Here is a 27,594-nt window from a genome sequence, read left to right as displayed (position 1 = left end):
AGCACTGCCCGAGGGTCCGGGGTCAGTAGGGGGCCCCGTGAAATGCACCTGGTACCTTTTATAGGTTTTTTTGGGTGTGCTTTGAGTGTGGGCAAGGACACAGGGGCCCCATGATCCCCTATTGCCCGGGGGCCCCATGAGTTGTCAGTCTGCCCCTGGTAAAGCACTGTGTAAATTGTTGGCTTTATATAAATACCTGTAATAAATAAAAATAATGAACCAAATATTATAATCTCAATGATGTGTCCCAAACCTGTGTCCTATCCTAGGCCAGGGCTACAGGAGCAAAAAAATCACTTTCCTCTTCAGAGTTAAAGCCCAACTCCAGGCCACTACAAAAATGAATCCCTTGAAGTGGAGCTGCACCTGCACTGCAAGGGATAGTTACCCGTTTAGGGCTAGGGGGCCACTGAAAAGCAGATATACTTACCTGATCAGGGGCGGACTGACAACTCATGGGGCCCCCGGGCAATAGGGGATCATGAGGCCCCTGTGTCCTTGCCCACACTCAAAGCACACCCAAAAAAGCCTATAAAAGGTGCAAGGGGCATTTCATGGGGCCCCCTATTGACCCCAGGCCCTCGGGCACTGCCCGAGTGCTCGAATGGTCAGTCCACCCCTGTACCTGATCTTCTGCTCTTCCCTAGACTGGTCCTTGTAGCCTTTTCTCCTCCAGGTTCCAGCGGTGGAGGATGTCATTTAAACCAAAGCAGGGTGCAAAGCCCTGAATTGGACAGTTCACCACCGGAGCATGGAGGAGCGCCATCTGCTGGGGAAGTGGAGAATCAGGTAAGTAAAAGGTTTTTTTTCTCTCTGTTAGACAAAATGAACAATCAACCTCGCAGTGCAGGTACAGTCCAGTCCCACTGCAAGTCCCACTGCAAGGGATAGTTTTACATTTTCCTGACCAGTGCGGCAAGCAACAGTTTTCCTAATCACCGCCACACCAGTCCCATTGTCACCAGAACAGTGTTCCTTATCACCGCCACACCAGTCCCATTGTCACCAGAACAGTGTTCGCCAGCAACAGTGTTCCTTATCACCGCCGCACCAGACCCATTGTCACCAGAACAGTGTACGCCAGCAACAGTGTTCCTTATCACCGCCGCACCAGACCCATTGTCACCAGAACAGTGTACGCCAGCAACAGTGTTCCTTATCACCGCCGCACCAGACCCATTGTCACCAGAACAGTGTTCGCCAGCAACAGTGTTCCTTATCACCGCCGCACCAGACCCATTGTCACCAGAACAGTGTACGCCAGCAACAGTGTTCCTTATCACCGCCACACCAGACCCATTGTCACCAGGACTGAAAGCGATGGAAATCCAAAATTTTGAGCTACACCCATGTGAACAGGACCTTATGCAGGCCATACATAGCTCAAATTCCGAGCTAATTTTGTTTAGAAAATTGGAAATTTAGTGCGTTTTGTAATCTGATGGCGCCACCATTGATTTCGTAATTCAACCAACCAAGCCTTCAATTTCACCTCGTGTTGCTACAGAAAAGAATTTTTGTGGCCAAGAGATTTCCTTTCTTTCCAGGTCACAGCTCACGCTTATTTCTTTTTCATTTATATTTCTCGCACGATTCTCCCATCATTGATTCGGAATTTGTTCATTTTTAAAAAAATTTCCAACATGCCTGATCACTCAGATTCGATGGTTACACGAAAATCGTCTGTTTCTGTGGCCCACTAATGGTGCCAAATTCGAATGAAAATTCTTAGAAAATATTTTCGAAAAAAATTTCTTGCGGAATTCAACCCGTGTATGACCGGCTTTAAAGTGGGGAGAGATTAGAACCCCTATCAGGTTTGTACTGCTGTCAACATGTCATCAGGGAGATCCATCCTTCCTGTTTGGCCTGGTGACTGTTATCACCAAATGTGAAAGAAAATCCAAAATACTGAGCGGTCACTAGAACAGGAATAGAGGAGAAATCTTCCAGTGGGGACACTTGTTTCAGTGACATCTAAGAGCTTTTCTCTCACTTCCTGTTGTGTCTATGACTTTAACTACAAAAAACTTCTGCACTTTACTTCTGTGCAGGAGCTTCCTGTAATAAAGACCGGTCACTGTTGTTCTCTCTCCTTGAGCAGGGTGGCTGGTCTGGTCTCCGCCCCTCCTGTAGTTTTCTGCAGGCAATCTGTAGTGGGTTGGGCCTGCTGGGTCCCTCCCTCAGCTTTGCTTTCTGCACAAGCTATGTACTGCACAGTGATGATGCCACTGCTAATTTTTAGTCCTCATGCAGACGGGATGTTTTGATAACGCTGGTAATGTTAGCTGTGTAGAGTTTTTCCGCTTATTTTTGCATTTTTGCATTAGCGTTTAGCAGCATTTTGCCAGGTTTAGTGGTGTTTTCCTGCATTTTTCCACGTTTGCGTTTTTAGCATTTTTTTCTACCCAAAAAAAAAAATTTGGGGGGGGTCAAAAAAAGTCCAAAAAAATGTCGGTTTGTGGCGTTTTACCATGCTTTACCGCGTTTTTCAGCGTTAGAGCGGTTTTACAGCTAAAAAACTCCTCTAGAAACCCACTAGTCCTGGGTTTTTTTTCCAGCCAAAAAATGTCCCTGCCAAAAAACGTTGATTCCAGTCTATGTGTGCATGGACACATAGGATAACATGCTGGAGATGGACACATAGGATAACATGCTGGGGATGGACACATAGGATAACATGCTGGGGATGGACACATAGGATAACATGCTGGGGATGGACACATAGGATAACATGCTGGGGATGGACACATAGGATAACATGCTGGGGATGGACACATAGGATAACATGCTGGAGATGGACACATAGGATAACACGCCGGGGATGGACACATAGGATAACATGCTGGGGATGGACACATAGGATAACATACTGGGGATGGACACATAGGATAACATGCTGGGGATGGACATATAGGATAACATGCTGGGGATGGACACATAGGATAACATGCTGGGGATGGACACATAGGATAACACGCTGGAGATGGACACATAGGATAACATGCCGGGGATGGACACATAGGATAACACGCCGGGGATGGACACATAGGATAAGATGCTGGAGATGGACACATAGGATAACATGCTGGGGATGGACACATAGGATAAGATGCTGGAGATGGACACATAGGATAACATGCTGGGGATGGACACATAGGATAACATACTGGGGATGGACACATAGGATAACATGCTGGGGATGGACATATAGGATAACATGCTGGGGATGGACATATAGGATAACATGCTGGGGATGGACACATAGGATAACATGCTGGGGATGGACACATAGGATAACATGCTGGAGATGGACACATAGGATAACACGCTGGAGATGGACACATAGGATAACATGCCGGGGATGGACACATAGGATAACATGCTGGAGATGGACACATAGGATAACATGCTGGAGATGGACACATAGGATAACACGCCGGGGATGGACACATAGGATAACATGCCGGGGATGGACACATAGGATAACATGCTGGGGATGGACACATAGGATAACATGCTGGGGATGGACACATAGGATAACATGCTGGGGATGAACACATAGGATAACATGCTGGGGATGGACACACAGGATAACATGCCGGGGATGGACACATAGGATAACATGCTGGGGATGGACACATAGGATAACATGCTGGGGGGGTTTACTGGCTGTAGAAAAAAAACATCAAAAGCCAAAAACAGCCGCTGAAAAAACGTCCCGTGTGCATGAGGGCTTAAGGCTAGGTTCACATCTTTGTGGGTGGTGCCGCTGTGGATCCGCACAAAAATACGTGCAGCCGCACCACCTGCACAGAGAAATGCGGACCCGCGGGTGGGTGCCAATAGTTCTAACAGCACGCCGCCCGCACTGGAAAACGCAACCGTACTGGGAACAGAGGTTCCAGTGCGGGCTGCATTTTCGGAAGTAGTGCAGGGACTTCTTTCCCTGCGTGTCACGGGCACAGGAGTCCATTCAAATGAATGGGCTCTCGTGCCCGTGCAAAACGCGGCCCGCGCGGCTGCATAGATGTGAACCGGGAGTTAGGTAATATTTGGATTTGCAAAGGCATTTGGTGCAATTAAAGTGGTTTCAGATCCTTTTTTGGCTATTAAAGAATATTTTTAAACTTAGTTTTGATACCCTGATTTCAGCTGTAAGTAAATCCTGAAGGTTTCTGGGAAATTGTATCTTTTCAGTGTTTTTAAGGATTTTACATTCAGGTGACTTACTGGCTTTGCATGCATTTCATTGATAAGTTTCCTTTATGTAGCACAAGGTAATGGATAGTAATCAATACATCTGTTCTCCCAGTTCAGTCTCCTGCTAGGCAGGTTACAGATCACAGTGCGGCCTCATGAATGTGACCTTGTGTGTTACTCTATGTGAGCCTCTCTGGGAGTCTACCATTACCTCCTCCACAACACACCTCCCTCTGTACTATACAAACTCTCAAGACGCAGGATCATTCTGCTATTTAAAGTGAATTTATCATGACACCTTGGAATTTTAGTAAGACGTAAGGTTATACATGCAAAGGACCTGAATAAGTATTTGGAAGCAGAAGGGGCTACTTGGAAATAATTAAATATATATTATTATTATACAGGATTTATATATTATTATTATTGTTATTATTATTATTATACAGGATTTATATATTATTATTATACAGGATTTATATATTATTATTATTGTTATTATTATTATACAGGATTTATATATTATTATTATACAGGATTTATATATTAATATTATACAGGATTTATATATTATTATCATTATACAGGATTTATATATTATTATTATTATACAGGATTTATATATTATTTTATAATACAGGATTTATATATTATTATTATTATACAGGATTTATATATTATTATTATTAATATTATTATTATTATACAGGATTTATATATTAATATTATACAGGATTTATATATTATTATTATACAGGATTTATATATTATTTTATAATACAGGATTTATATATTATTATTATACAGGATTTATATATTATTTTATAATACAGGATTTATATATTATTATTATTATACAGGATTTATATATTATTATTATTAATATTATTATTATTATACAGGATTTATATATTAATATTATACAGGATTTATATATTATTATTATACAGGATTTATATATTATTTTATAATACAGGATTTATATATTATTATTATTATACAGGATTTATATATTATTATTATTGTACAGGATTTATATTATTATTATTATTATACAGGATTTATATATTATTATTATACAGGATTTATTTATTATTATTGTACAGGATTTATATATTATTATTATTATACAGGATTTATATATTATTATTATTATACAGGATTTATATAGCGCCAACAGTTTGCTCAGCACTTTACAATATAACGGGAGACTATACAGTTCAATACAAGAGGGATAGGAAGGCCCTGCTCCTCAGAGCTTAGAATCTAGGATATACAGGCGTACCTCGGTTTACAAATTTAATGTGTTCTCCAGGACGTTTCGTATTGCAAAAAATTCATAAACTGAAACGCGATTTCCCATAGGAATGCGTTGAAAACCAATTAATCCGTTCTGATCTGACAAGGCCATTTCTGATTGGCTGCAGCAGGTTACCACAGATAATAAAAAAATAACAAAAAAGTCACGCAAAAAGTGAAAAAAAAAAGTATGCTGCTGGCAAAACAATCTTTTTACAGTTAAATATAAATAGATTGCTGCGCTAAACCATTGTTGATTACAAATGGGTACATAAGTAAAGAAAAAAGTTTAAAAAAATCAACATATAATCCCAAATCAAGTCCAAATACAGGCGTTCCTCGGTTTACGAATTTAATTCATTCTGCAGGACTTTTCGTATTGCAAAAAATTCGTAAACCGAAATGCGGTTTCCCATAGGAATGCACTGAAAACCAATTAATCCGTTCCGGAGGTCAGAAAAAAGTCCAAAAAAGGCTTTACTGTTCAAAACTCTTTATAAAGTGCACTTTAAAGGCAAGGGGCGGCGCTATAAACCTCCCAGGTGCAATGCATCCTGGGGAAACTTACTTCGTATTGTGAAAAAAATTTGCAAACCGAGGCATTATTTTCAATGGATTTTCATTCAGAAACCAAAAATTATGTTAACTGGTTTGTAAACCAAGGTACGCCTGTATATTTGGTTGTATTTGACTCTTGGTGATCCTATGGGCCAGCACTCTGGGCACCGTGTCTGATACACCTGAAAACCTTTTTTTTGTAAAATATTCTTGGCAAAGTAGTTCACCTGATCATTCCTCATTTCCTCAACCCTCCCAAATGCTCAGGCTTGGGACTGTCCCCCAGAATGTCACATAGCCAATTTGTACACACATACAAGGGACAATTTAGACCAGAGCCAATTAGAAACTTGTCTTTGCAGCGTGAGAGGAAACCTACGCAAGCACACGAAGGACATGCAAACTACATGCAGATCCTGGCCAAGATCCAAACCAAGGATCCCAGTATTGCACGGTATAAGTGTTAAAGCGGAGCTCCACCCAAAAGGGGAAGTTCCGCTTTAAAGACTGCTCCCCCACTCCCCATTAAGGATTGGCACCTTTGGGGAGTGGGTACCCGAATTTGACAGGTACCCGCTCCCACTTCCAGTCCGATCGCCTAGGAAATCGGAAGCGGAAGGTGTCCTCCCTCCCTGTAGTCTTTTGGGACACGTGACAGGTCCCAGAAGACTACAGGACCATTCATGAATCGCAGCACTACTCGCTCATGCGCAGTGGGTACCCGGATGTGAAGCTGCAAGCTGTCACAGCCGGGTGCCCACACTGAAGATGCCGACCTCCTGGAATACAGGACGGCCGGTGAAACGACCTGCGGGGGACACACCGCGGGACCGAGGGACAGGTAAGTGGCTGTTTTTTAAAAGTCAGCAGCTATAGTTTTTGTAGCTGCTTTTATTTTTTGACAGCGTGAGTTGAACTCCGCTTTAACCACTAAGCCACTGTGTTGCCCAAAGGGTATATAAGCCCTAACAATGAAGTTCTTTAACCTCTTCCCATCCAGCCCATGTAAATAAACGGGACGGGAGCGGGAGCGCTGCAGATGCAGGTGGACGTTTCTAAACGTCCCCCTGCATCCATTGCCTGCGCGCGCTCCCACAGATCGCTGTACGGGACCTCTGTGTGAGGTCCCGATTCATGTGATCCATGATTGGCCAATCAGTGATCACATGAATAGTAGTAAGCAAGATGTCACTTCTGACATCATTGCTTACTACGTGTGAAATCTGTGAATGATCACAGAGGTCACAAGGTACAAGGCTATTCACAACAGCCTTGTACCATGTGACAAGCTGTGACCAATCACAGCTCTCACAGTATTTGTCAATGGCTGCAAGAATGCAGCCAGAGAGAAGGAGAAATGATTGCTTTTACAGCCTTTATGGGTGTAAAAGCAATCAGTGTAAAAAAAAAAATCTTCATCACCCCCCACAAATAGTACAGTGTCACTATGGTGACACTGTACTGCTAGGGTGACAGTATGTAAAAAAACCCCAAAAACATAAATAATAATATAAAAAAAAATTAAAATGTAAAAAACACTTTTTTTTCAAAATTTTTGAACTTTTTCATTTATATAACGAAAAAAAAAAAATCCCAGTGGTGAATAAATACCACCAAAAGAAAGTTTTATCTGAATGATCACAGAGATCACATGGTACAAGGCTATTCACAACAGTCTTGTACCATATGACAAGCTGTGACCAATCACAGTTCACACAGTATTTCTCAATGGCTGCAAGAATGCAGCCAGAGAGGAGAAATGATTGCTTTTACAGCCTTTATGGGTGTAAAAGCAATCAGTGTAAAAAAAGAAAATCAGGTGAAAAAACAGCACTGTCCACTGTCCACGACAGTCACGTAGTGTGGATTGGACAGAGCTGTCCTTCCATGATGTGCCTTTGACATTATTGCCATTTGTGAGTACAATACCTATTATTTCTATCAATAAATGATTTTTAAGGTAATGCACTAGGGCGGCGCGCCCTCTGTACCCTGGGGATGTAAACTGAGCTGCACATCAGCAGTTCAATGTGCATTCTGGAGAAGACTGCGAGCAAGCAAGTAGTTTTATGTTACATTGCATATCTTTTCTGAAAAAAGCAGCCTGCCTGTTTGTATTTTTTTAAAATTTAGTTCCGCTTTGAATTAAACTCCAAAAACCTTTGAGATCCTATTCACAGCTGAGCAATTTGAAGTGCAATTGAAGCTTCATCAGAAGCGCAACTTGATCATTCATCCAGGGGCGGCCTGACCATTTGGAAACTTGGGTACTGCCCGAGGGCCCGGGGTCAGTAGGGGGCCCCATGAAATGCCCCTGGTACCTTTTTCATAGGCTTTTTTGAGTTTGGGCAAGGACACAGGAACCCCATGATCCCCTATTGCCCGGGGGCCCCATGAGTTGTCAGTCCGCCCCTGCATTCATCAGAAGTACGTCTTTGCTTGACACCAGGATTTCCATTATGTTCAGTGGTGCCTGTTCACACTTGAACATAGTGTCACATGAAGCTTGTCACTCAAAAAAGTACATGAGCTTCTTCTGGGGCAGAATCACACCTTTAGCCCCAAATAAACTTCAGTGGATGCGTCTGAAAAACATGCGTAACATTGCTCAAGCATGAAAAGTGCACAAAATTGCCTGTAAAAACATCCAGAGACCAGGGGCGGACTGACCATTTGGAAACTTGGGCACTGCCCGAGGGCCCGGGGTCAGTAGGGGGCCCCATGAGATGCCCCTGGTACCTTTTTCATAGGCTTTTTTGAGTTTGGGCAAGGACACAGGGGCCCCATGATCCCCTATTGCCTGGGGGCCCCATGAGTTGTCAGTCCGCCCTGCCAAGGAACCCATAGCTCCAGTGTGAATGGGGACTTTTTGCTGTCCTCAATAACTAATCATATTCTTTTAAATTTTTAGGAGAACTATGGTGAAATGAAAGACGCAATCTGATTGGCTGCAGCGCCATCAATTCAGTTTAAACAAGTCCTGGAGTCAAATCTGAGAGTATACATTTATGATGGCGAGATATAATTGAGGATTTATAATTTGCATGAGAGTTATGAGTTAAAGTGTATCTGGGTGGCATGTGAGTTTAACACTCAGTGATTGAGCCGGGAGAACGACATAGATACCCAACCTGATTGTGTCTGCCCTATCTTAGATCTGGGACGTTGTCCAGGTTTCGTTTTACGCTGGTGTAATCTCTCCAGAGGAGCTGACTTAGAAGCAGAATCGAGGTCAGGCAGGAGAGCTTGTTATTTTTAGGTAACAAGTTGTTTTTTTTTTTTTTTCAGTTTTCCATATTATATTCCACCTCTCTGAAAAACAATTTATGTCCTGGCATCTCATTTCTCTGGGGAAGGTTTACCGAGGTCTTCTGAGAACAATGGTGGCTGTCATTGTGAGCAGCCTCCATTACCATCCATTGAACAGCACTGTGGATTTGGAAAGCACAGGTGTAACTAAGAATGTGCTCAGCAGGGTACTGCAGACTTCTGTTTTAAAGGCTAATGCAGGCCATAGATGGGTCGAAAATCGGCCGATTTTTTCGTCCGAAAATAAAATCGGCCGATTTTCGGATCGTTAGTGGGCTAATTGTTCGGCCATTTTTTGGTATTTTGGCAGATTTTTTTTTTTCGATAAAGTTGGAAAAAGATTTTTCCGATTTTGCCGATCGGCCGATTTTCGCGGCAATTATGGGCAAATCGGCCGATCTTTTTACCTATAAAAAAATCTGCGCATGAGCAGTGACCTGCAAGAGGAAGACAAAAAGAAGAAGAAAAAGAAGAAGAGGATGAAGAAGAAGAGGAAGAGGAAGAAGAAGAGGATGAAGAAGAAGAAGAAGAGGAAGAGGAAGAAGAAGAGGATGAAGAAGAAGAGGAAGAAGAAGAGGATGAAGAAGATGAAGAGGAGGATGAAGAAGAAGAGTATGAAGAAGAGGAAGAAGAAGAAGAGGATGCAGAAGAAGAAGAAGAAGAGGATGAAGAAGAGGAAGAAGAAGAAGAGGATGAAGAAGAGGAAGAAGAAGATGAAGAAGAGGAAGAAGAAGAGGATGAAGAAGAGGAAGAAGAAGAAGAGGATGAAGAAGAATTCCAGTCCTGCAAAAAGTGTCCCTGCAGAGAGCTCCGCTATTTCTTTGACAGTGCTTCGACATTTATAGCGGTTGCAACAATGTATCTATTTGTTTCCGAATAAAAACATCTGTATCCAAATACAAATAGATACATTGTTGCAGACACTATAAATGTCAAAGAACTGTCAAAGAAATAGCGGAGCTCTCTGCAGGGACACTTTTTGCCGGCTGTAGACGGGATGAAAATCGGCCGAATTTTTTTTCCGTTCCTGGTAACGTCGGCTGCTTGAACGACCGATTTTTCTTTTTTTTTAAAGAAAAATCGGCCGGTTTTCTCCCCATCTATGGCCTGCATAAGGCTGGCCATACACTTTTTTTTACAATTTTCTGTCCAATTTCTGCCCAATTTCCTTTAGATTTACCTTCGACTATGTAGTGCAAGAGCCAGCCTAATTAGATACAATTAGAAGTGTTGTTTAGGTTTGACCTCATATTATATGGTTTTTGGTAAATCTAAACCAAACATCTTAAGAAAATTGTATAATGTTTGGCCAGCCTAAGGAAAGTTATATTACAGTGTCACCCAAAAGTCAAATTTTACTTATAGGTGTGGAGACTGGTGGTCTTCGACATCATCTGTATTTCTGTAAGTCCTGGATCCTCCAACAATGAGATCTCCCTTGCATAGTGAGGAACACTTTGAAAACACATCAGATCTCAATGAGGAAAAATCTCCTTCTGGATATCTATGCTGATATGGATTGGGTAATGTGTTAAGAACGTAAAGATGCCCCATTGTTTGATGGAAATTAAAATGATCGACCTACAGACACTGACCCTAGCCAAGTGCAAAACTAGTGAAAAACAGTCAGAAAAGATGAGTAGGGAAAAAATGTCAGTGGTCTCCACCTGTAAAATCATTCCTGTTTTGTGGATTGTCTCATTGTTGCCCATCTAGTCCACCTGTTGTTAATTTCATTAACACCAAAGCAGCTGAAACTGATTAACAAGCCCCTCTGCTACTTAACTGACCAGATAAGTATCTCAGGAGTTTCATTGACTTGATGCTAGACTCTGATTTAAAAAGTATTCCTTTAATTCTTTTGAGCAGTGTACATGCAGGGCCTATGCAAGGATTTTGGTCTACACAGGCGAAGGTGCATTCCCCTCCCCCACCATCTATCTGGCACCCGGTCCCCTCCATAATGCAACCCCTCACCCTCATATGCAGTGTGTAATGAGGATGCAGGGTTATGCATTCCCTGCTCCCACCCATAGGCTACAGGCAGCTGGCAGGTGAGGCAAATTAAAACTTCCGTATTGCACCTTCTAGGAGAGAGGAGGCAGCGTTAGGGAATGAAAGACAGGTATTTTAAAAATCTAAATCCCCAGCAATGGGGATTCGGATTTTACCACCCCCTCTTAACCTGGCACCCTAAGGAGGCTGCCTAAGCAGCCTTATGCTGGCCCTGGCCCTGATCACATCACTACCCTGAGTAGAGTGTGACCATATCAGAAACAACCCCCCCCTTCCCAGGAAGTGTGTAACCATACCTGATATCATGCACAACACCCCCCCCGATCATGTGATCATACCTGGCATCATGTCCAACCCCCACAGCTCCCCAAGAGTGTGACCATACCTGGCATCATGCCCAACCCTCCCCCCCAAAGTGTTACTATACATGGCATCATGCCCAACCCCCCACAGCCCCCCACCCCATCAAGAATGTGACCATACCTGGCATCATGCCCAACCCACCCACCCCCAAAAGTGTTACTATACATGGCATCATGCCCAACCCCCCACAGCCCCCCACCCCATCAAGAATGTGACCATACCTGGCATCATGTTCAACCCCCACAGCTCCCCAAGAGTGTGACCATACCTGGCATCATGCCCAACCCCCCCAACCCCAAAAGTGTTACTATACATGGCATCATGCCCAACCCCCCACAGCCCCCCACCCCATCAAGAATGTGACCATACCTGGCATCATGCCCTGTATAAATGAATTGACTTCAAGTATACATTAAACTAGCCTCTGCAGGTGAATAATTACTAGTTTTAGGCGTTTCCCACCTACTTTTGTGTATTCTACCTCTTTCTGTTGTGTTTTTTTATAATATAAAGCAAATCAAATATCTATTAGGGATGGTTGGAGTCTCTCATATTAGGCATAGAAGGTGTTCAGACCTGGAAACTCAACACAGAGATCTCACCAATACAGTTGCCCATATCTTCTCTTTTGTGCTTACTGTAAGGTTTCCCCTGTGTTGCATAGTAAAATACTTACCTTGCTCTGGAGACCTGTCAGGTGCCGCACATCCTGTGCACGAAAAGAAGGAGTACCAGGTAGGTTATGCATTTGCATGCTGCAGCCTCATTCATTCTGAAGAATGGTCCATGCTAAGGGGCAATCTTACCATAGATCCAGTTGCGCCAGCTGCTTTAGGCAGCACTGAGGCCGGAGCACCTACATAGACACTCTATGCTTGGTGCTGTTCACTAGGAATGAGCCTGGGAAAATCACAGGCTCAGTGTTACTGAGCTCCCTGTCCAGCCACTGAGCTTATCACACATTCAGGTATAGCAGCCAAGGCCCCTCTGCATGTGTGGTAAGTGCAGGGTCAAGCCAGGACATTTTTCATGTAAAGGCTGTGCAGGCTTTACCAGGTAGGGCTACACAGTGAAGGTCCTAGGAGTTTGGTTATGTGATCTTTGCTGAAGGAAAGGAGCAACCAATCTGAAATCTGAATCCTGTTCCAAAAAGATTTCCTAGAATTTTGGACATCTTGACAGAACTGGAGGAGGCCTGGGACAGTGTTTTCTCCAGGATAGGTAAGAATATCAGCCTGTATCTTATTCTTTCACAGCAGGACTGTTAACGTAGCTTAAAGTCAACATTTGCGTACAGGTTCACTTTAAAATCAATGCCTTAGTGGCTCTTGCACAGTTGATGAAAATTGATTATATCACGTCTGCTTAAGTTTGAATATACACTTACTGGCCACTTCATTAGGTACACCTTGCTAGTACCGGGTTGGACCCACTTTGGCCTTCACAACTTCCTTAATTCTTCATGGCATAAATTCAACAAGGTGTTGGAAACATTCCTCAAAGATTTTGGTCCAAATTGAAATGATAGCATCACGCAGTTGCTGCAGATTTGTTGGCTGCATGCTGCGAATCTCTTGTTCAACCACATCCCAAAGGTGCTCTATTGGATTGAGAGCTGGTGACTGTGGAGGCCATTGGAGTACAGTGAACCAGTTTGAGATGATTTGAGCTTTGTGACATGGTGCATTATCCTGCTGGAAGTAGCTATCAGAAGATGGGGATGGACATGGTCGGTAACAATACTCAGGTAGGCCGTGGCATTTAAACAATTCTCAATTGATACTAAGGAGCCCAAAGTGTGCCAAGAAAATATCCCCCACACCATTACACCACCAACCTGAACCGTTGATACAAGGCAGGATGGATGCATGCTTTCATGTTGTTATGCCAAATTCTGACCCTACCATCTGAATGTCGCGGCTGAAATCGAGACTCATCAGACAAGGCAAAGTTTTTCCAATCTTCTATTGTCAAATTTTGGTGAGGCTGCAAATTGTAGCCTCCATTTCCTGTTGTTAGTTGACAGGAGCGTCACCTGGTGTGGTCTTCAGCTTCTCTAGCCCATCTGATTCAAGGTTCAACGTGTTGTGCATTCAGAGATGGTATTCTTCATACCTTGGTTGTAATGAGTGGTTATTTGAGTTACTGTTGCCTTTCTATCATCTCAAACCAGTCTGCCCATTCTCCTTTGACATCAACAAGACATTTTCCTCCACAACAACTGCCACTCACTGGATATTGTCTCTTTTCCGGACCATTCTCTGTAAACCCTAGAGATGGTTGTGCATGAAAATCCCAGTAGATCAGAAGTTTTTGAAATACTCAGACCAGCCCATCTGGCACCAACAACCATACCACTTTCAAAGTCACTTAAATCTTCTTTCTTCCCCATTCTGATCCTCAGTTTGAACTTCACCAAGTCGTCTTCACCACGTCTAGATGCCTAAATGCATTGAGTTTCTGCCATGTGATTGACTGATTAGAAATTTGTGTTACCAAGCAATTGAACGGGTGTACCTAATAAAGAGGCCAATGAGTATATGTGTAAAAGAGATGACGGAAATTCATGTGCTAAAATATGGATAACTGCTTCTTCCTTCATTTGAAAAGTTTGCAGCCCTTAGATGTTGGCCATCAACTCTCTACTGACATCTCTCTCACTATATGACTGTGCAGATCAGGGTTTCTCAATCAGGGTTCCATGGAAGCCTAGAGTTCCTCCAGAGTTTGCTAGGGGTTCCTTAAGCAATGAGCAATTTATGGCTCTCAGATAAGTTCCCACTGACACCATTGATATTTTTTGTTATCCTTGGGGGGTAATTCTTCCCACTCTCCACAAGTGTAAGGATCATTCTTCCCACTGACCATCACACTAATGTATCATGAGCTGTACATATAGTCATTTTTAGCAGCAGTTCCCTGACAGTGGAAAGTTTTGTTTTGATAGAACAGGTGACGATAGACCACATTCATTAACAAAATCTTTTTATCTTAAGTTACTCAAAACTCTGATTTACTATTCAAGTATGTATTCTTAACTCAAAAAGTCCCTTCTATTGCGCTCAGCCTTTTCCAAATCCTCAAATTCCTGTTGTTGCTGCTGTGATCTGTCTTCCTGTTAGAGGGTGGCTATGTTCATTCAGCATGGTTCCACTGTATGCAGGGATGTAACCACTCTCTCTTGCTTGCTCCTGAGATGGAGTAAGGACTATGTGTACATGACTGCAACTAACAGGAATCTGTGAATGGGGAGACTATGAGTCCCATAAGGCACCGCAGCAGAGGGGCTTGCAGATATCAATGGAGCACAAGTTCAGTGACATCTCCACACTTGTAGTCCATTGATACTTCCTCCAGCCCTTGCAACTGAAGGTCCATACTGGCAGCTGGAGGAAGAGTCCACATATGGAATACGCCTTTAAAGGTTATAGAGCTTCATTTGTGTCCTTGATATTTGCCTGGAGTTCAGCTTTAAAAGACGTTATAGCATAACCACAGTACAGTTTCAGATACAGCCCTTTCTGATGAATACACGTGAGCAAATTTGAATTTTAGCTTCTGTGAGTACCACTACTTCACCTCTGCATATTATAAGTACGTAAGTAGGTCAGTAAAAGGAGAAAAGACTCTTTTCCTTTTTTGTTCCTAATTGAACTTTGCTTTTATTTAGTGTGATGTACTGTAGGGGGTATGTACAGATACATCCTTTATAAAGGTGTCAGACGTATCCCCTCTTACTTTAAGTAGTGGAGATACTGTACGTGTTAATTGGTTGTATATAGTACATTCAGCAGCTTACTTTATAACCAAACTGTTCTTTTAAATGGACCTAAATCTTTTGGTGGGTCACCTTTGCCCCTTGGGTTGACCTTGGCCTTGGAAGGCTTTGGTAGGCGTAAAAATACAGGGAAGAGTAGGAGATGGGTTAATAAGCCTTGTCTTCTCTGAATGTGTAAACTCCCTCTCTTCACTTCCCACCGTTTATTGCAATGACTTAGCTGCGTTCCTGTGGGCATACTTTGTGATTGAGGTTTCACAGCCAGCTCATTAACAGCTGCATCCCATGGGTTTTCAGTGAGAGGGAAGGAGGGGCAGGACACAAGGGAGAGACAGAAGACATCACATTAGTTTTCAGGAGCGACTAAACCTTCAGTACCACGGACAGCAGCTAATGAGCCAGCAGGAGTGATGGAATAGGAAAAACCATCCAGACCTGACATTGAGGAACCCTTCCTGACCAGCTGCATGTCAATATACTGATGGCCGAACAACCCATTTAGGTATAAGGAGGAGAGAACCATGGGCAAACACCAAGGATTTTCCAGACACTTTCGGTAGGACAAACTCAATTTTTACTGAGTATTGACCCAATACAACCACTCTTTTAAAGGGCCACTAAGCCATACAGGGGACGTATTTTTCTTAGCATTGTGTGTTTATGTTTTATATATATCTTATCTATGCATTCTTTGTGGTTATAGACATTTGATGGGGGCAGGTATTACCTAGTGTTCAAGTGTATGGGTGATCTTGATGTCCTCAGTCACCAGTCAAATCTTCATTTTTAACATATAGTAGAAAAGTCACAATTAGGAATTTGATTTGATTGGTTGTTTTAGACAATGCAGGCACTTGTTTCTTCAAATTTTCTACTGTGGTCCTCATGTGTTAAAATGTTTTTCCCAATGTAGGCTTGAAAATGAAAGAAATGTTATTTGACCAAAAACCAAATAATATTGATACTGCTCAAAAGTCCCAATTTGTGTTCTAGCCAACCGGCCACAAGGTTTGCTGGTGCTTGTTAGGTTGAATACTGGGTAGTCAGACACATCGTGGACTACAACAAAATGGTGCACATTCATACACTGCCTCGCCATGTAGTGAGCTCCTCTTAGTAAAAATGGCTTCAGCTTGGTCTCCTGCCCATGGGAGAACCCCTTCTAACATTTTTTGCCCAGTAAGGGCTCAGTCATAGAGGCCTCTACAATTAAACCTCTATGGGGCAAAATATGTTAGAGAGGGTTCTCCAATGGATAGGAGAGCAAGCCATTTTTCACTAAGAGGAGCTTATTACATGCTGATGCAGTGTGCAGTCAGGTTCCATTTTGCTAAAATACTTGATTGCTATGGGTAGTCCAAACGTATTCTACAGGTTATTTCACATCCATAGCCTTGGGTACCAACATAAACTGTAGTTGAGTGACTGGACAGATCCTCAGTGTGTACATTACTCACATGCAGTGGATGCAACCATTGTGTGGGTTGAACCCATATTCAGCCTGTATGTTAACTACGAACAACTAACCTTAGTGTGGCGAAAAAGCACTGTCTGTGTATGGTGGAGTGATGTTTCACAAAGAATCTTGGCTTAATCTGATTGAATTGTATGGGAGGTCTGGTCACCATTCTTTCACTTGTGAGCATAACCTCAACCTATCTCAAGAGTAGTTTAGATGTTTTTTTATTTTATTTCTAATCTCCCCTCTAGTTGAGTCAGTAGCAAGTACATTTACTATTAGTTACATCTTTTATCTGGAATTTGAATACCTTAGAATCCTGCAGACATAGGTTGAACCTTGGGTAAAGAACGTCTGGCCAGTCCAACTAGGAAAAAAATTTTACTCAGCCAATATTTACCAGCAAGAGAAGGGAATACAGTAGGGTCCATTCTTGGCAACTGAACAGCACATGATTCCCCAGCACTCAATCCTGCTGGCCTAATCAAAATACCTTCCAACTTATATGTAAAGTTCTTACCGGCATAACTTTGCATATATACATTAATGCCACCAAGGCACCTCTTCAAAGTGTGGTCTACTGAAAGAGAAAGCTTGGCTGGTGGTTGCTCTGTCGTTAATGAATTTACAGTGATTCAAGAGTGGTACATGCTGTCTCAAACAGGTCTAATGAAGACCTCAGCTTTTTCATCTGTAACCCTTACGATGGTACAGGTGGGAGGAACATGATATTAGCAAATAGCATTGACCCAAGAAAAGCTGCCTTGCTTCTGTATAAATTGGAAGAAAACTATACTATGGTGGCAATACGATTGTCGGCTTATTTAGTATCCCATAGCAATCAGAAGTCACCCTTAGCTGAATTGATGTCAGTCTGGGTGGGTAAAGGTTACCGTCATGCTATTACCCCATATCAGCATGTGATTAGTGTTAATTAAAAAGTCATTGGTTGCTTGGTTTTGTAGTTTGTATGTCACCATAGCTGCTTGTACTGCATGTGGGTACGTATATATCTGTTCAGTTGTATCCAACTTTAGACAATTCAATGGGCCAGCTCTCTAAGCACCATAACTGATATGCTTGCAAGCCTTTATCCATAGAATTTTCTTGGTACTTTTGTTTTGTGAGCTAGGTTACCAGGTCTGCCCTTTACCAATCATGAAGCTCTTATTAAGAGACATGCTACATTATATGTATGTACAGCAGCATATTTCAAGGTATGCTGCTGTACATATGTATTGCAACATGTCTATTAATGTGTTCAATAAGAGCTTCATGTTTGCTATAGAATGCCGCTTCTCCTCTCCACGTGAGTGGGATTTAACCCTGGCAGAATGAAAGGTTAATATCTTTTTAAGCAGCAAATGATTAAAACAGTGTATAAATCTGTTTCCTGTTTTGTTTGGTAAAGGCGATTTTAAAGACTGCATTAAAAAAAAAAAAAAAAAAAGGAAAAGCAACATGTCAAAAGCAAATCACAAGACACTTTGAGCTTTGTACTTTGTCTGAACCCTGAGAGATGAATTTCCATCCTTTGATCTGAAAATACCAAGGTGGCAGACACAGGCAGCTGCAGAAAGAGTCGGGGCTGACGGATGGCGTGTGCATGCTGGCAAGCTGACTTTTATCTCGCTGCTGGGATAATTATACGATGAGCCTAGCTACGCCAAATCTTCTGAGACTTGCTTCGGCTCCTTGTGGAAATGTCAGCACCATTGGGAGGAGAGGAGAAAGGAAGGAATGAAGGAAAAATTAAATGTTTGGGAGAGAAAGGGTGGATGCGAAACAGCGGATCAAATCAGTTGTCACGCTGTGACACCGTGAAATAAGATGTGAGAGTTTGGTCCTTGTGTAGAAAAGTGCCTGGAAGAAAAATGGGCAGTGTTGATTTTCTTGTTAAAACTGAATTCCACCTAAATCAAGAATTTAAATACATATAAGGGATCTGCTTTACCTCCCATGGGATTTGTATGGCTTTCCATTCATTCCATACAGCGCAGCCACTTTTGTGACCTGGCTTTACTTTATTTCATTAGGCAATGAAGCCTGGTCACCGCCTTGCCTCCAGCTTGTGATTGGACAATAAAGGAGTAGTAGGAAATTGATGAGCTCACACAACTGTTCTCTCCACATCTCAGGATTCTCCTTGTTGGTATGTTTGCATGCCATGTACCTGATTGGCTCCTAGAACATCCAATTTGGCCTCCACCCTCAGTTCTCCTGCTTATGGGATCACAATAGGCCAGTACTGAGTAACGTTCATAACGTACAGTGTCTGCATTTAAAAATAGTTTTAGTAACTTTTAATATATACATAACTACATTTTGTTGTTTTTTTATGTGCCTGAAGTTGAGATTAAAGCGGAGTTCCACTCACACTGTAAAAAAATAAAAGTCAGCAGCTACAAAAACTATAGCTGCTGACTTTTATAAAACAGCCACTTACCTGTCCTACGATCCCTGTTTCACCGGCCGTACTGTATTCCAGGCGCCAGCATGTTCAGTGTGGGCACCCGGCTGTGACAGCTTGTGGCTTCACAACCAGGTGCCCACTGCGCATGCGCAAGTAGTGCTGCGCTTCCTGAATGGCCCTGTCGTCTTCTGGGACCTGTCACATGTCCCACAAGACTACGGGGAGGGAGAGGAGGTGGACAAGTTACGCTTCTGATCGCCTAGGCCAGGGCTAGGCAACCTGTGGCTCTCTCTGTTGTGGAACTACATTTCCTATGAGGCATTGCAAAGATTACAAAACTGACAGTTACAGCTATGACTTGCAGAGGCATGATGGAACTTGTAGTTCTGCTGCTCTCAGGTTGCCTACCCCTGGCCTAGGTGATCGCAATACTTTGTTATATATCCTTTGTTGGAAATGACAGAGGTCAAACGTTTCCTGTAAGTCTTCACAAGGTTGGCACACACTGTTGCTGGTATGTTGGCCCATTCCTCCATGCAGATCTCCTCTAGAGCAGTGATGTTTTGGAGCTGTCACTGGGCAACACGGACTTTCAACTCCCTCCAAAGGTTTTCTATGGGGTTGAGATCTGGAGACTGGCTAGGCCACTCCAGGACCTTGAAATGCTTCTTACGAAGCCACTCCTTCGTTGCCCGGGCGGTATATTTGGGATCATTGTCATGTTGGAAGACCCAGCCACGTTTCATCTTCAATGCCCTTGCTGATGGAAGGAGGTTTGCACTCAAAATCTCACGATACATGGCCCCATTCATTCTGTCCTGTACATGGATCAGTCGTCCCAGTCCCTTTGTGGAGAAACAGCCCCAAAGCATGATGTTGCCACCCCCATGCTTCATAGTAGGTATGGTGTTCTTTGGATGCAACTCAGCATTCTCTCTCCTAGAAACACGACGAGTTGTGTTTCTACCAAATGGTTCTATTTTGGTTTCATCTGACCTTATGACATTCTCCCAATCCTCTTCTGGATCATTCAAATGCTCTCTAGTAAACTTCAGATGGGCCCGGACATGTACTGGCTTAAGCAGGGGGACACGTCTGGAACTGCAGGATCTGAGTCCCTGGCGGCGTAGTGTGTTACTGATGATAGCCTTTATTCCGGTGGTCCCAGCTCTCTGCAGGTCATTCACTAGGTCCCCCCGTGTGGTCCTGGGATTTTTGCTCACCGTTCTTGTGATCATTTTGACCCCATCGGGTGAGATCTTGTGTGGAGCCCCAGATCAAGGGAGATTATCAGTGGTCTTGTATGTCTTCCATTTTCTAATTATTGCTCCCACAGTTGATTTGTTCACACCAAGCTGCTTGCCTATTGCAGATTCAGCCTTCCCAGCCTGGTGCAGGTCTACAATTTTGTTTCTGGTGTCCTTTGACAGCTCTTTGGTCTTCACCATAGTGGAGTTTGGAGTGTGACTGTTTGAGGTTGTGGACAGGTGTCTTTTATACTGATAACACGTTCAAACAGGTGCCATTGATACAGGTAATGAGTGCAGGACAGAGGAGCATCTTAAAGAAGAAGGTACAGGTCTGTGAGAGCCAGAAATGTTGCTTGTTTGTAGGTGACCAAATACTTATTTTCCACCATAATTTGCAAATAAATTCTTTCCAAATCAGCCAATGAGATTGTCTGGATTTTTTTTTCTCATTTTGTCTCTCATAGTTGAGGTCTACCTATGATGCCAATTACAGGTCTCTCTCATCTTCTTAAGTGGGAGAACTTGCACAATTGGTAGCTGACTAAATACTTTTTTGCCCCACTGTATGTCACAGGAACAGGATGAAATGGAAAATATCCCTAATAAGGAGCACAGAATCAATCCTGGATGAAAGAGAACATTTTATTTGCATATAAAAATATCCAGCATGTATTGGGGCAACACCAGTCCCCCTTCTTCAGGGCTCAGGACAAAATTAAACTTGGATAGACTCGAAGTAAACAGTCACTGCACAGATCTAGATTAGACCAAGTATTGAATCCATGTCTCAGAGTGACAACTTGACAGATTTGCTGAGCATCAATGGAGACTCCTTTCTGTATTTCTATGGTTTGAGCTACAGTTGGGTACCCACCAATATATAAAAACATCCAATATGTATTGGGGCAACACCACTCCCACTTCTTCAGGGCTAAGGACAAAATTAAACTTGGATGGACTCGTGACTGCACAGATCTATATTAGACCCAGTATTGAACCCTTTTCTTAGAGTAACAACTTGACAGATTTGCTGAGCATCAATGGAGGCTCCTTTCTGTATTTCTATGGTTTGAGCTACAGTTGGGTGCCCACCAATATATAAAAACATCCAACATGTATTGAGGCAACACCACTCCCCCTTCTTCAGGGCTCAGGACAAAATTAAACTTGGATAGACTCGGAGTAAACAGTGACTGCACAGATCTATATTAGACCCAGTATTGAACCCTTGTCTCAGAGTGACAACTTGACGGATTTGCTGAGCATCAATGGAGGCTCCTTTCTGTATTTCTATGGTTTGAGCTACAGTTGGGTGCCCACCAAAAGAAGCCTTGCTGTGTTGTAGCTGCCTCGCCAGAGCTGTTGAGCTTGTTTGAAGTTTTCTTACTACAATTGCAAGTCTAGACGTTCCCAGCCAACAGGTTACCTGTCTTATAGTTCTGTTGACACAAATGTGCCAACTGCTGGGCCAGCTCTTATACCTGTGTTTTTTTTTTCAACAGAATCTTTATTCCCAAGAAGCATCGGCAGCGTTTTGACCATGTCGTGTCCCAAAGTCTCATCAGCAAGATCTGTCGATCCAGGACTGAGCGCAGCAACCGTCTCCGAAGAAGCCGCAGTGAGGACCATCATGAGAGGCTGTTGGTGTCTACAAGGGCAGCACAAATGCCACACTGCCAGGATGAGTTGGGCAGGGGACTGAAGAAGAGCACTTCTCTAATAGCTGGCAGCGTGGGCACAGGAAAGCCACATAGGTACTTAGAGTGAATGAAATGTCTTTTCTGGAGGGGAAAAATGGACTGGCAAAGGGTGCAGTGGGTGATCTTTGCCTGGAATAGATAAGAGAGTGCAGCAGTGTTTACTGTATAGAGACAGATAGTAAACCAAGTAAAAAGGAGATACCAAACTGATTTTCTTGCTGTTTTTACCGTCATGCAAAAGCAACAACACTTCACTTACACACCTACTACATTAATTGAACAAGTTCCATAATATCCCCTCAAAAGGAGTAGACCAAGGGAAGTGGGGATTTTAAGGTGTCCTCATACACAGAGAAAACAAAAGTATGAATATAAAAACCTATTTTTATTATACAGATTAAACCTGATGATGACTATATAAAAGCATTCAATACCAGCTACAGTACAATGAAAAGGTACATATGCTTCAAATTGAAAAATGAAGAGCACATAGATTGATGCGTTTTGCCCAAAAAGAGCTTCTTCAGGATCCACTTCCTTTTGCAAGCTTTGTAATATTGTAGCCAAAATGAGAAGATATAAAAAGTAGCAGAGATATACAGCCAGCCAGTAAATGGTATTCACAGAGTAGAGACAAGCCCCCACAGTAATGCCAAAGATTCCATAATTAGTAAAATGATATTGAAAAGGTCAATATCTAGATGTCCTACAGAGAAACAGACCAACTGGGATAACTCTCCTAAGAGAGCTCACCAGTGACCAAACATACAGAAATGTGAGGAGATCCGTCAGGAGAAAGCCCTTCTTGAACATAAGCAATGTGGTATAGAGTGAGCAAAGCCCATTCAGCCAAAGAGAGGATACTCCCCATATGGCCTGTCAACATCCTGAGCAAGAATAACCAAAATGGCGGTGCCCATTGTACACACCTACCTTCTGCAAGCTAAAACTATTTTAAAGACCATCCCCACCCGATACTGGCTATAAATTTCTCAAGCATTCCCACCAGAGTAATCATATCCACCCAATTTCCAAACCAACTGCAAAGCCACATGAAGGTATTGTGTTCTCCTAATGGAGTCTTCCTAGTGTAGAATAAATATTTGGAGAATCTAGCTGCAAGAGAGAGAGACAGATTCATTTTTAAGACTATTGTGGAGTTGTAGGTGAAGACTGATGATGCATCTCATCTCCGGTAAGGTTTGCCAGGGATGTAAGAAGCAAAAGTGGTCAATGGTGGAAGAAGGGGGCTGTGCTAAGGTAATGATTCTTCCTGGAGTAGTTAAATATGTTAGAAAGTTTTAAAGCACATTTCAAGTGAATAAAATTATAATTTATGGAAAGAAAAAACACTGTAAGTAAGCATTTAAAATGTTTTTTTTTCTGTACTATTACCTGTTTTTTAAAGTTGGTGACAGCGTCTGTTTAATAAAGTCCTTTCTTTCTAGCTTCCAATATTATGTCTATTTTTCCATTCTAGGACAGTGAGGGTGTGCAAAGGAAGCAGCAGCTTCGGATTCACTCTTCGGGGAAATGCCCCTGTGTGGATTGAATCTATTGTGCCAGGTACGGTATTCCACTGTTGGGCATTGTTTTTTTTTTTAGTCTTCCAGAAGCTACCAGGGATCAACGAAGTATGCTGGAAACAGTACTAGTCTGATATTGGCATTGGCTTGGACAACTCAATAGATTTAGGCCAGTGATGGAACTCCTGCTGGGAGCAAGAGGACCTTTTTGGCAAGTGTCATAGTTAAGCATTGTTTTTTTTTAGTCTTTTAGAAGCTACAAGGGATCAACGAAGCATGCTGGAAACAGTACTAGTCTGATATTGGCATTGGCTTGGACAACTCAATAGATTTAGGCCAGTGATGGAACTCCTGCTGGGAGCAAGAGGACCTTTTTGGCAAGTTTCATAGTTAAGCATTGTTTTTTTTTTAGTTTTCCAGAAGCTACCAGGGATCAACGAAGTATGCTGGAAACAGTACTAGTCTGATATTGGCATTGGCTTGGACAACTCAATAGATTTAGGCCAGTGATGGAACTCCTGCTGAGAGCAAGGGGACCTTTTTGGCAAGTGTCATAGTTAAGCATTGTTTTTTTTTTAGTCTTCCAGAAGCTACCAGGGATCAACGAAGCATGCTGGAAACAGTACTAGTCTGATATTGGCATTGGCCCTGGACAACTCAATAGATTTAGGCCAGTGATGGAACTCCTGCTGGGAGCAAGAGGACCTTTGTGGCAAGTGTCATAGTTAAGCATTGTTTTTTTTTTTTAGTTTTCCAGAAGCTACCAGGGATCAACGAAGCATGCTGGAAACAGTACTAATCTAATATTGGCATTGGCCTTGGACAACTCAATAGATTTAGGCCAGTGATGGAACTCTTGCTGGGAGCAAGAGGACCTTTTTGGCAAGTGTCATAGTTAAGCATTGTTTATTTTTTAGTCTTCCAGAAGCTACCAGGGATCAACGAAGCATGCTGGAAACAGTACTAGTCTGATATTGGCATTGGCCTTGGACAACTTAATAGATTTAGGACAGTGATGGAACTCCTGCTGGGAGCAAGGGGACCTTTTTGGCAAGTGTCATAGTTAAGCATTGTTTATTTTTTAGTCTTCCAGAAGCTACCAGGGATCAACGAAGCATGCTGGAAACAGTACTAGTCTGATATTGGCATTGACCTTGGACAACTCAATAGATTTAGGCCAGTGATGGAACTCCTACTGGGAGAAAGAGGACCATTTTGGCAAGTGTTAAGCATGGCCCACATCCAATATTTTACCTTAGTGAGGATCTACGCTAACATTTACTCTGCCTGTAACCTAATCCCAATCTTAACTTTAACCCTACCCTTCACCTCTCCAACTCTGTCCCTACCGGCATTGAAAGGATACCAGAGCTGAGCTCTACTGTTTCGCCCACACCAGGTTAAAAATATCTTTGCTCACTCGAAGAAAAGCCAGAGAATGAGAAACATTTCAAAAGGCGCAAAACAAAAGCAGGCGTGGAAAAATGTCAATAAGACCTCTAAATCAATAGCATTCCTACTGTCTTACATAAAAGAGAAAATTACTGCTGTAAAAAAGGTAGAAGTTTTTTTTTATAGTTTTATTGTCTGCAGTATGATTTACGCATTATTAAGTAGGCTTTCTGCACTGTATTTGTCATCCCTCTGCTGGTCGGTAGGTGTGTTCTGTTAAGAACCACCTAACAATCAGCGGTTTCATCAGCTCTTACAAGCAGCTATGAGGTTATAAATGTGTAGCTATTCTGCTTCACTTATACTTGGGCTTCATAGCCCACCTTAGGAAACCCATTAGTTTCTATGAAGGTTGTGTGGGACCAGGTGAACAGCAAAGGTGGCTGAAGAAAAAGTCTAGTACTCTGAACAGCAGTAGCCTCTGTACTTCTCAATCGCTCAGAATCTGGTGCAGCTGTGCATGGTAGCCAATCAGCCTCTAACTTCAGCTTGTTCAATTAAAAAACCACTTGCCCTCCAGAGGATTTACCCCCACCTTCCTGACTAGGCAATTTTTTGCGTTACGGCCCTGCGTTATTTTAACTGACAATTGCGCGATCATGCAACGCTGCATCCAAATGAAATTAACGTCCTTTTTTCCACAAATAGAGCTTTCTTTTGATGGTATTTGATTGCCTATGCGGTTTTTATTTTTTGTGCTATAAAAAAAAACAACAATTTTGAGAAAATTAACAATATTTTTGACTTTTTGCTATTAAACATGTCCAGTAAAAAAATTTAAAAAAATCATATTTCCTCATACATTTTGGCCAAAAATGTATTCTGCGACGTTTTTGCTAAAAAAAATTCCAAATACATGTAAATTAATTGGATTACGTGAAAGTTATAGTGTTTACAAATGACAGTATATGTACCAGGCTTTTTTTTTTTTACATTTTTACTAGTAACGGCGGCGATCAGCGACTTATAACGGGACTGCAGCGAGCATTCTGACACTGGGAGGAACTGACTTGGTGTCACTGACATCCCCAGTGACACCAATACAGTGATAAGTGCTAATAAAAAGCACTGACTGTACTAATGACACTGGGCAGGAAGGGATTAACATGAAGGACGATCAAAGGGTTAACTGTGTGCTGTTTTACACAATGTTCTGTGTTTGTACTTCACTCTAAGCACACTGCTTTTTATGGCTGTGTTGTGCACAGCCATTCAAGGCAGTGTACCGGAGCTGACAGGGAGAAGAACTGTTTTATTTACTAACAGTTCTCCCCCTCCCGTTAGAGATCCTCGGCAATCACGAGGCACCCGGTGATTGACAGCCGCGGTCACGAATGGCGGCGCTCTCCCCCTACCCGGAAATTCAAAATCACGTATATATACGTGATTTTACGCACAGCTGCCGCCCTGTAGCAGTACTGCTATGGGGTGAAGCTGAAGCAGTTAAGCTTCAGTAATAAAACCTAGAAGCTGATTGGTTTCTTTGCAGAGTTGCACCAGATTTTGTACTCTCCAGTTTAAGTAAATAGTCCCCATGGTTTCACTCCATATCTGCTTCCTCCTTGGTGAGTGAGATTAAATTTTTTAATTTTTATTTTGGACAAATTTCAAATAGGTTGCAGAAATTTGTGTACATGACTATTGCATCGTAACAAAAGGACAATAAGTCGTGCTGTAACGTTGCTGACCATAGTAATGCACCAGTTGTCCAGTAACAATTCCAGTATATCACATGGTTTCAAATGTATGTCCTTATTCTTTTGTGCCTAAGAAGCTTTGGATATGCTATTGTGAATCTGTAATGTTGAGAATGGCTACCCTGTGTGAATGATATTCTGTAGTATTTCAGATATTGAAGGATCAACCCTGTGGAAGCAGGTGACTAGTATTTTTTGCAAATCTGGTACTGTTGACTTGTCATCGGCAACAGTAACTAGCATGACATAACCCTTTGGCTCCATGCACACGGGGTGTTTTAACCATTTCAATACCGGGCAATTTTACACCTTCCTGCCCAGGCCATTTTTCAGGTTTCAGCGCTCTCACACTTTGAATGACAATTGCGCGGTCATACAACATTGTACCCAAACTAAAATGTTATCATTTTCTTCACACAACTAGAGCTTTCTTTTGGTGGTATTTAATCACTGCTGGGGGTTTTATTTTTTGCTAAATTAACAAAAAAAGACCAAAAATTTTGAAGAAAAAACACGTTTTTCTTTGTTTCTGTTATAAAAGTTTGCAAATAAATAATTGTTCTTCATAAAT

The 27,594-nt window shown here is 42.3% G+C and overlaps 1 protein-coding gene across 1 annotated transcript in view; it reads left to right on the top strand.

Moving 5' to 3' along the window:
- GRID2IP (Grid2 interacting protein) overlaps positions 1–27,594 on the top strand; it is a 160,847-nt gene that overhangs the window by 45,306 nt on the left and 87,947 nt on the right. Inside the window, exons 2-3 of the mRNA XM_089686780.1 lie at positions 22,151–22,402; positions 23,829–23,914. Coding sequence (XP_089542906.1) covers positions 22,151–22,402; positions 23,829–23,914 — 338 coding nt within the window. The remainder of the gene's footprint in view (positions 1–22,150; positions 22,403–23,828; positions 23,915–27,594) is intronic.

The sequence above is a fragment of the Staurois parvus genome, unplaced genomic scaffold, assembly GCF_062004578.1.
Source record: "Staurois parvus isolate SC_StPar_1 unplaced genomic scaffold, SC_StPar_1.0 ptg000412l, whole genome shotgun sequence".
Taxonomy (NCBI): Eukaryota; Metazoa; Chordata; class Amphibia; order Anura; family Ranidae; genus Staurois; species Staurois parvus.
This window is presented reverse-complemented; position numbering and strand designations above follow the sequence as displayed.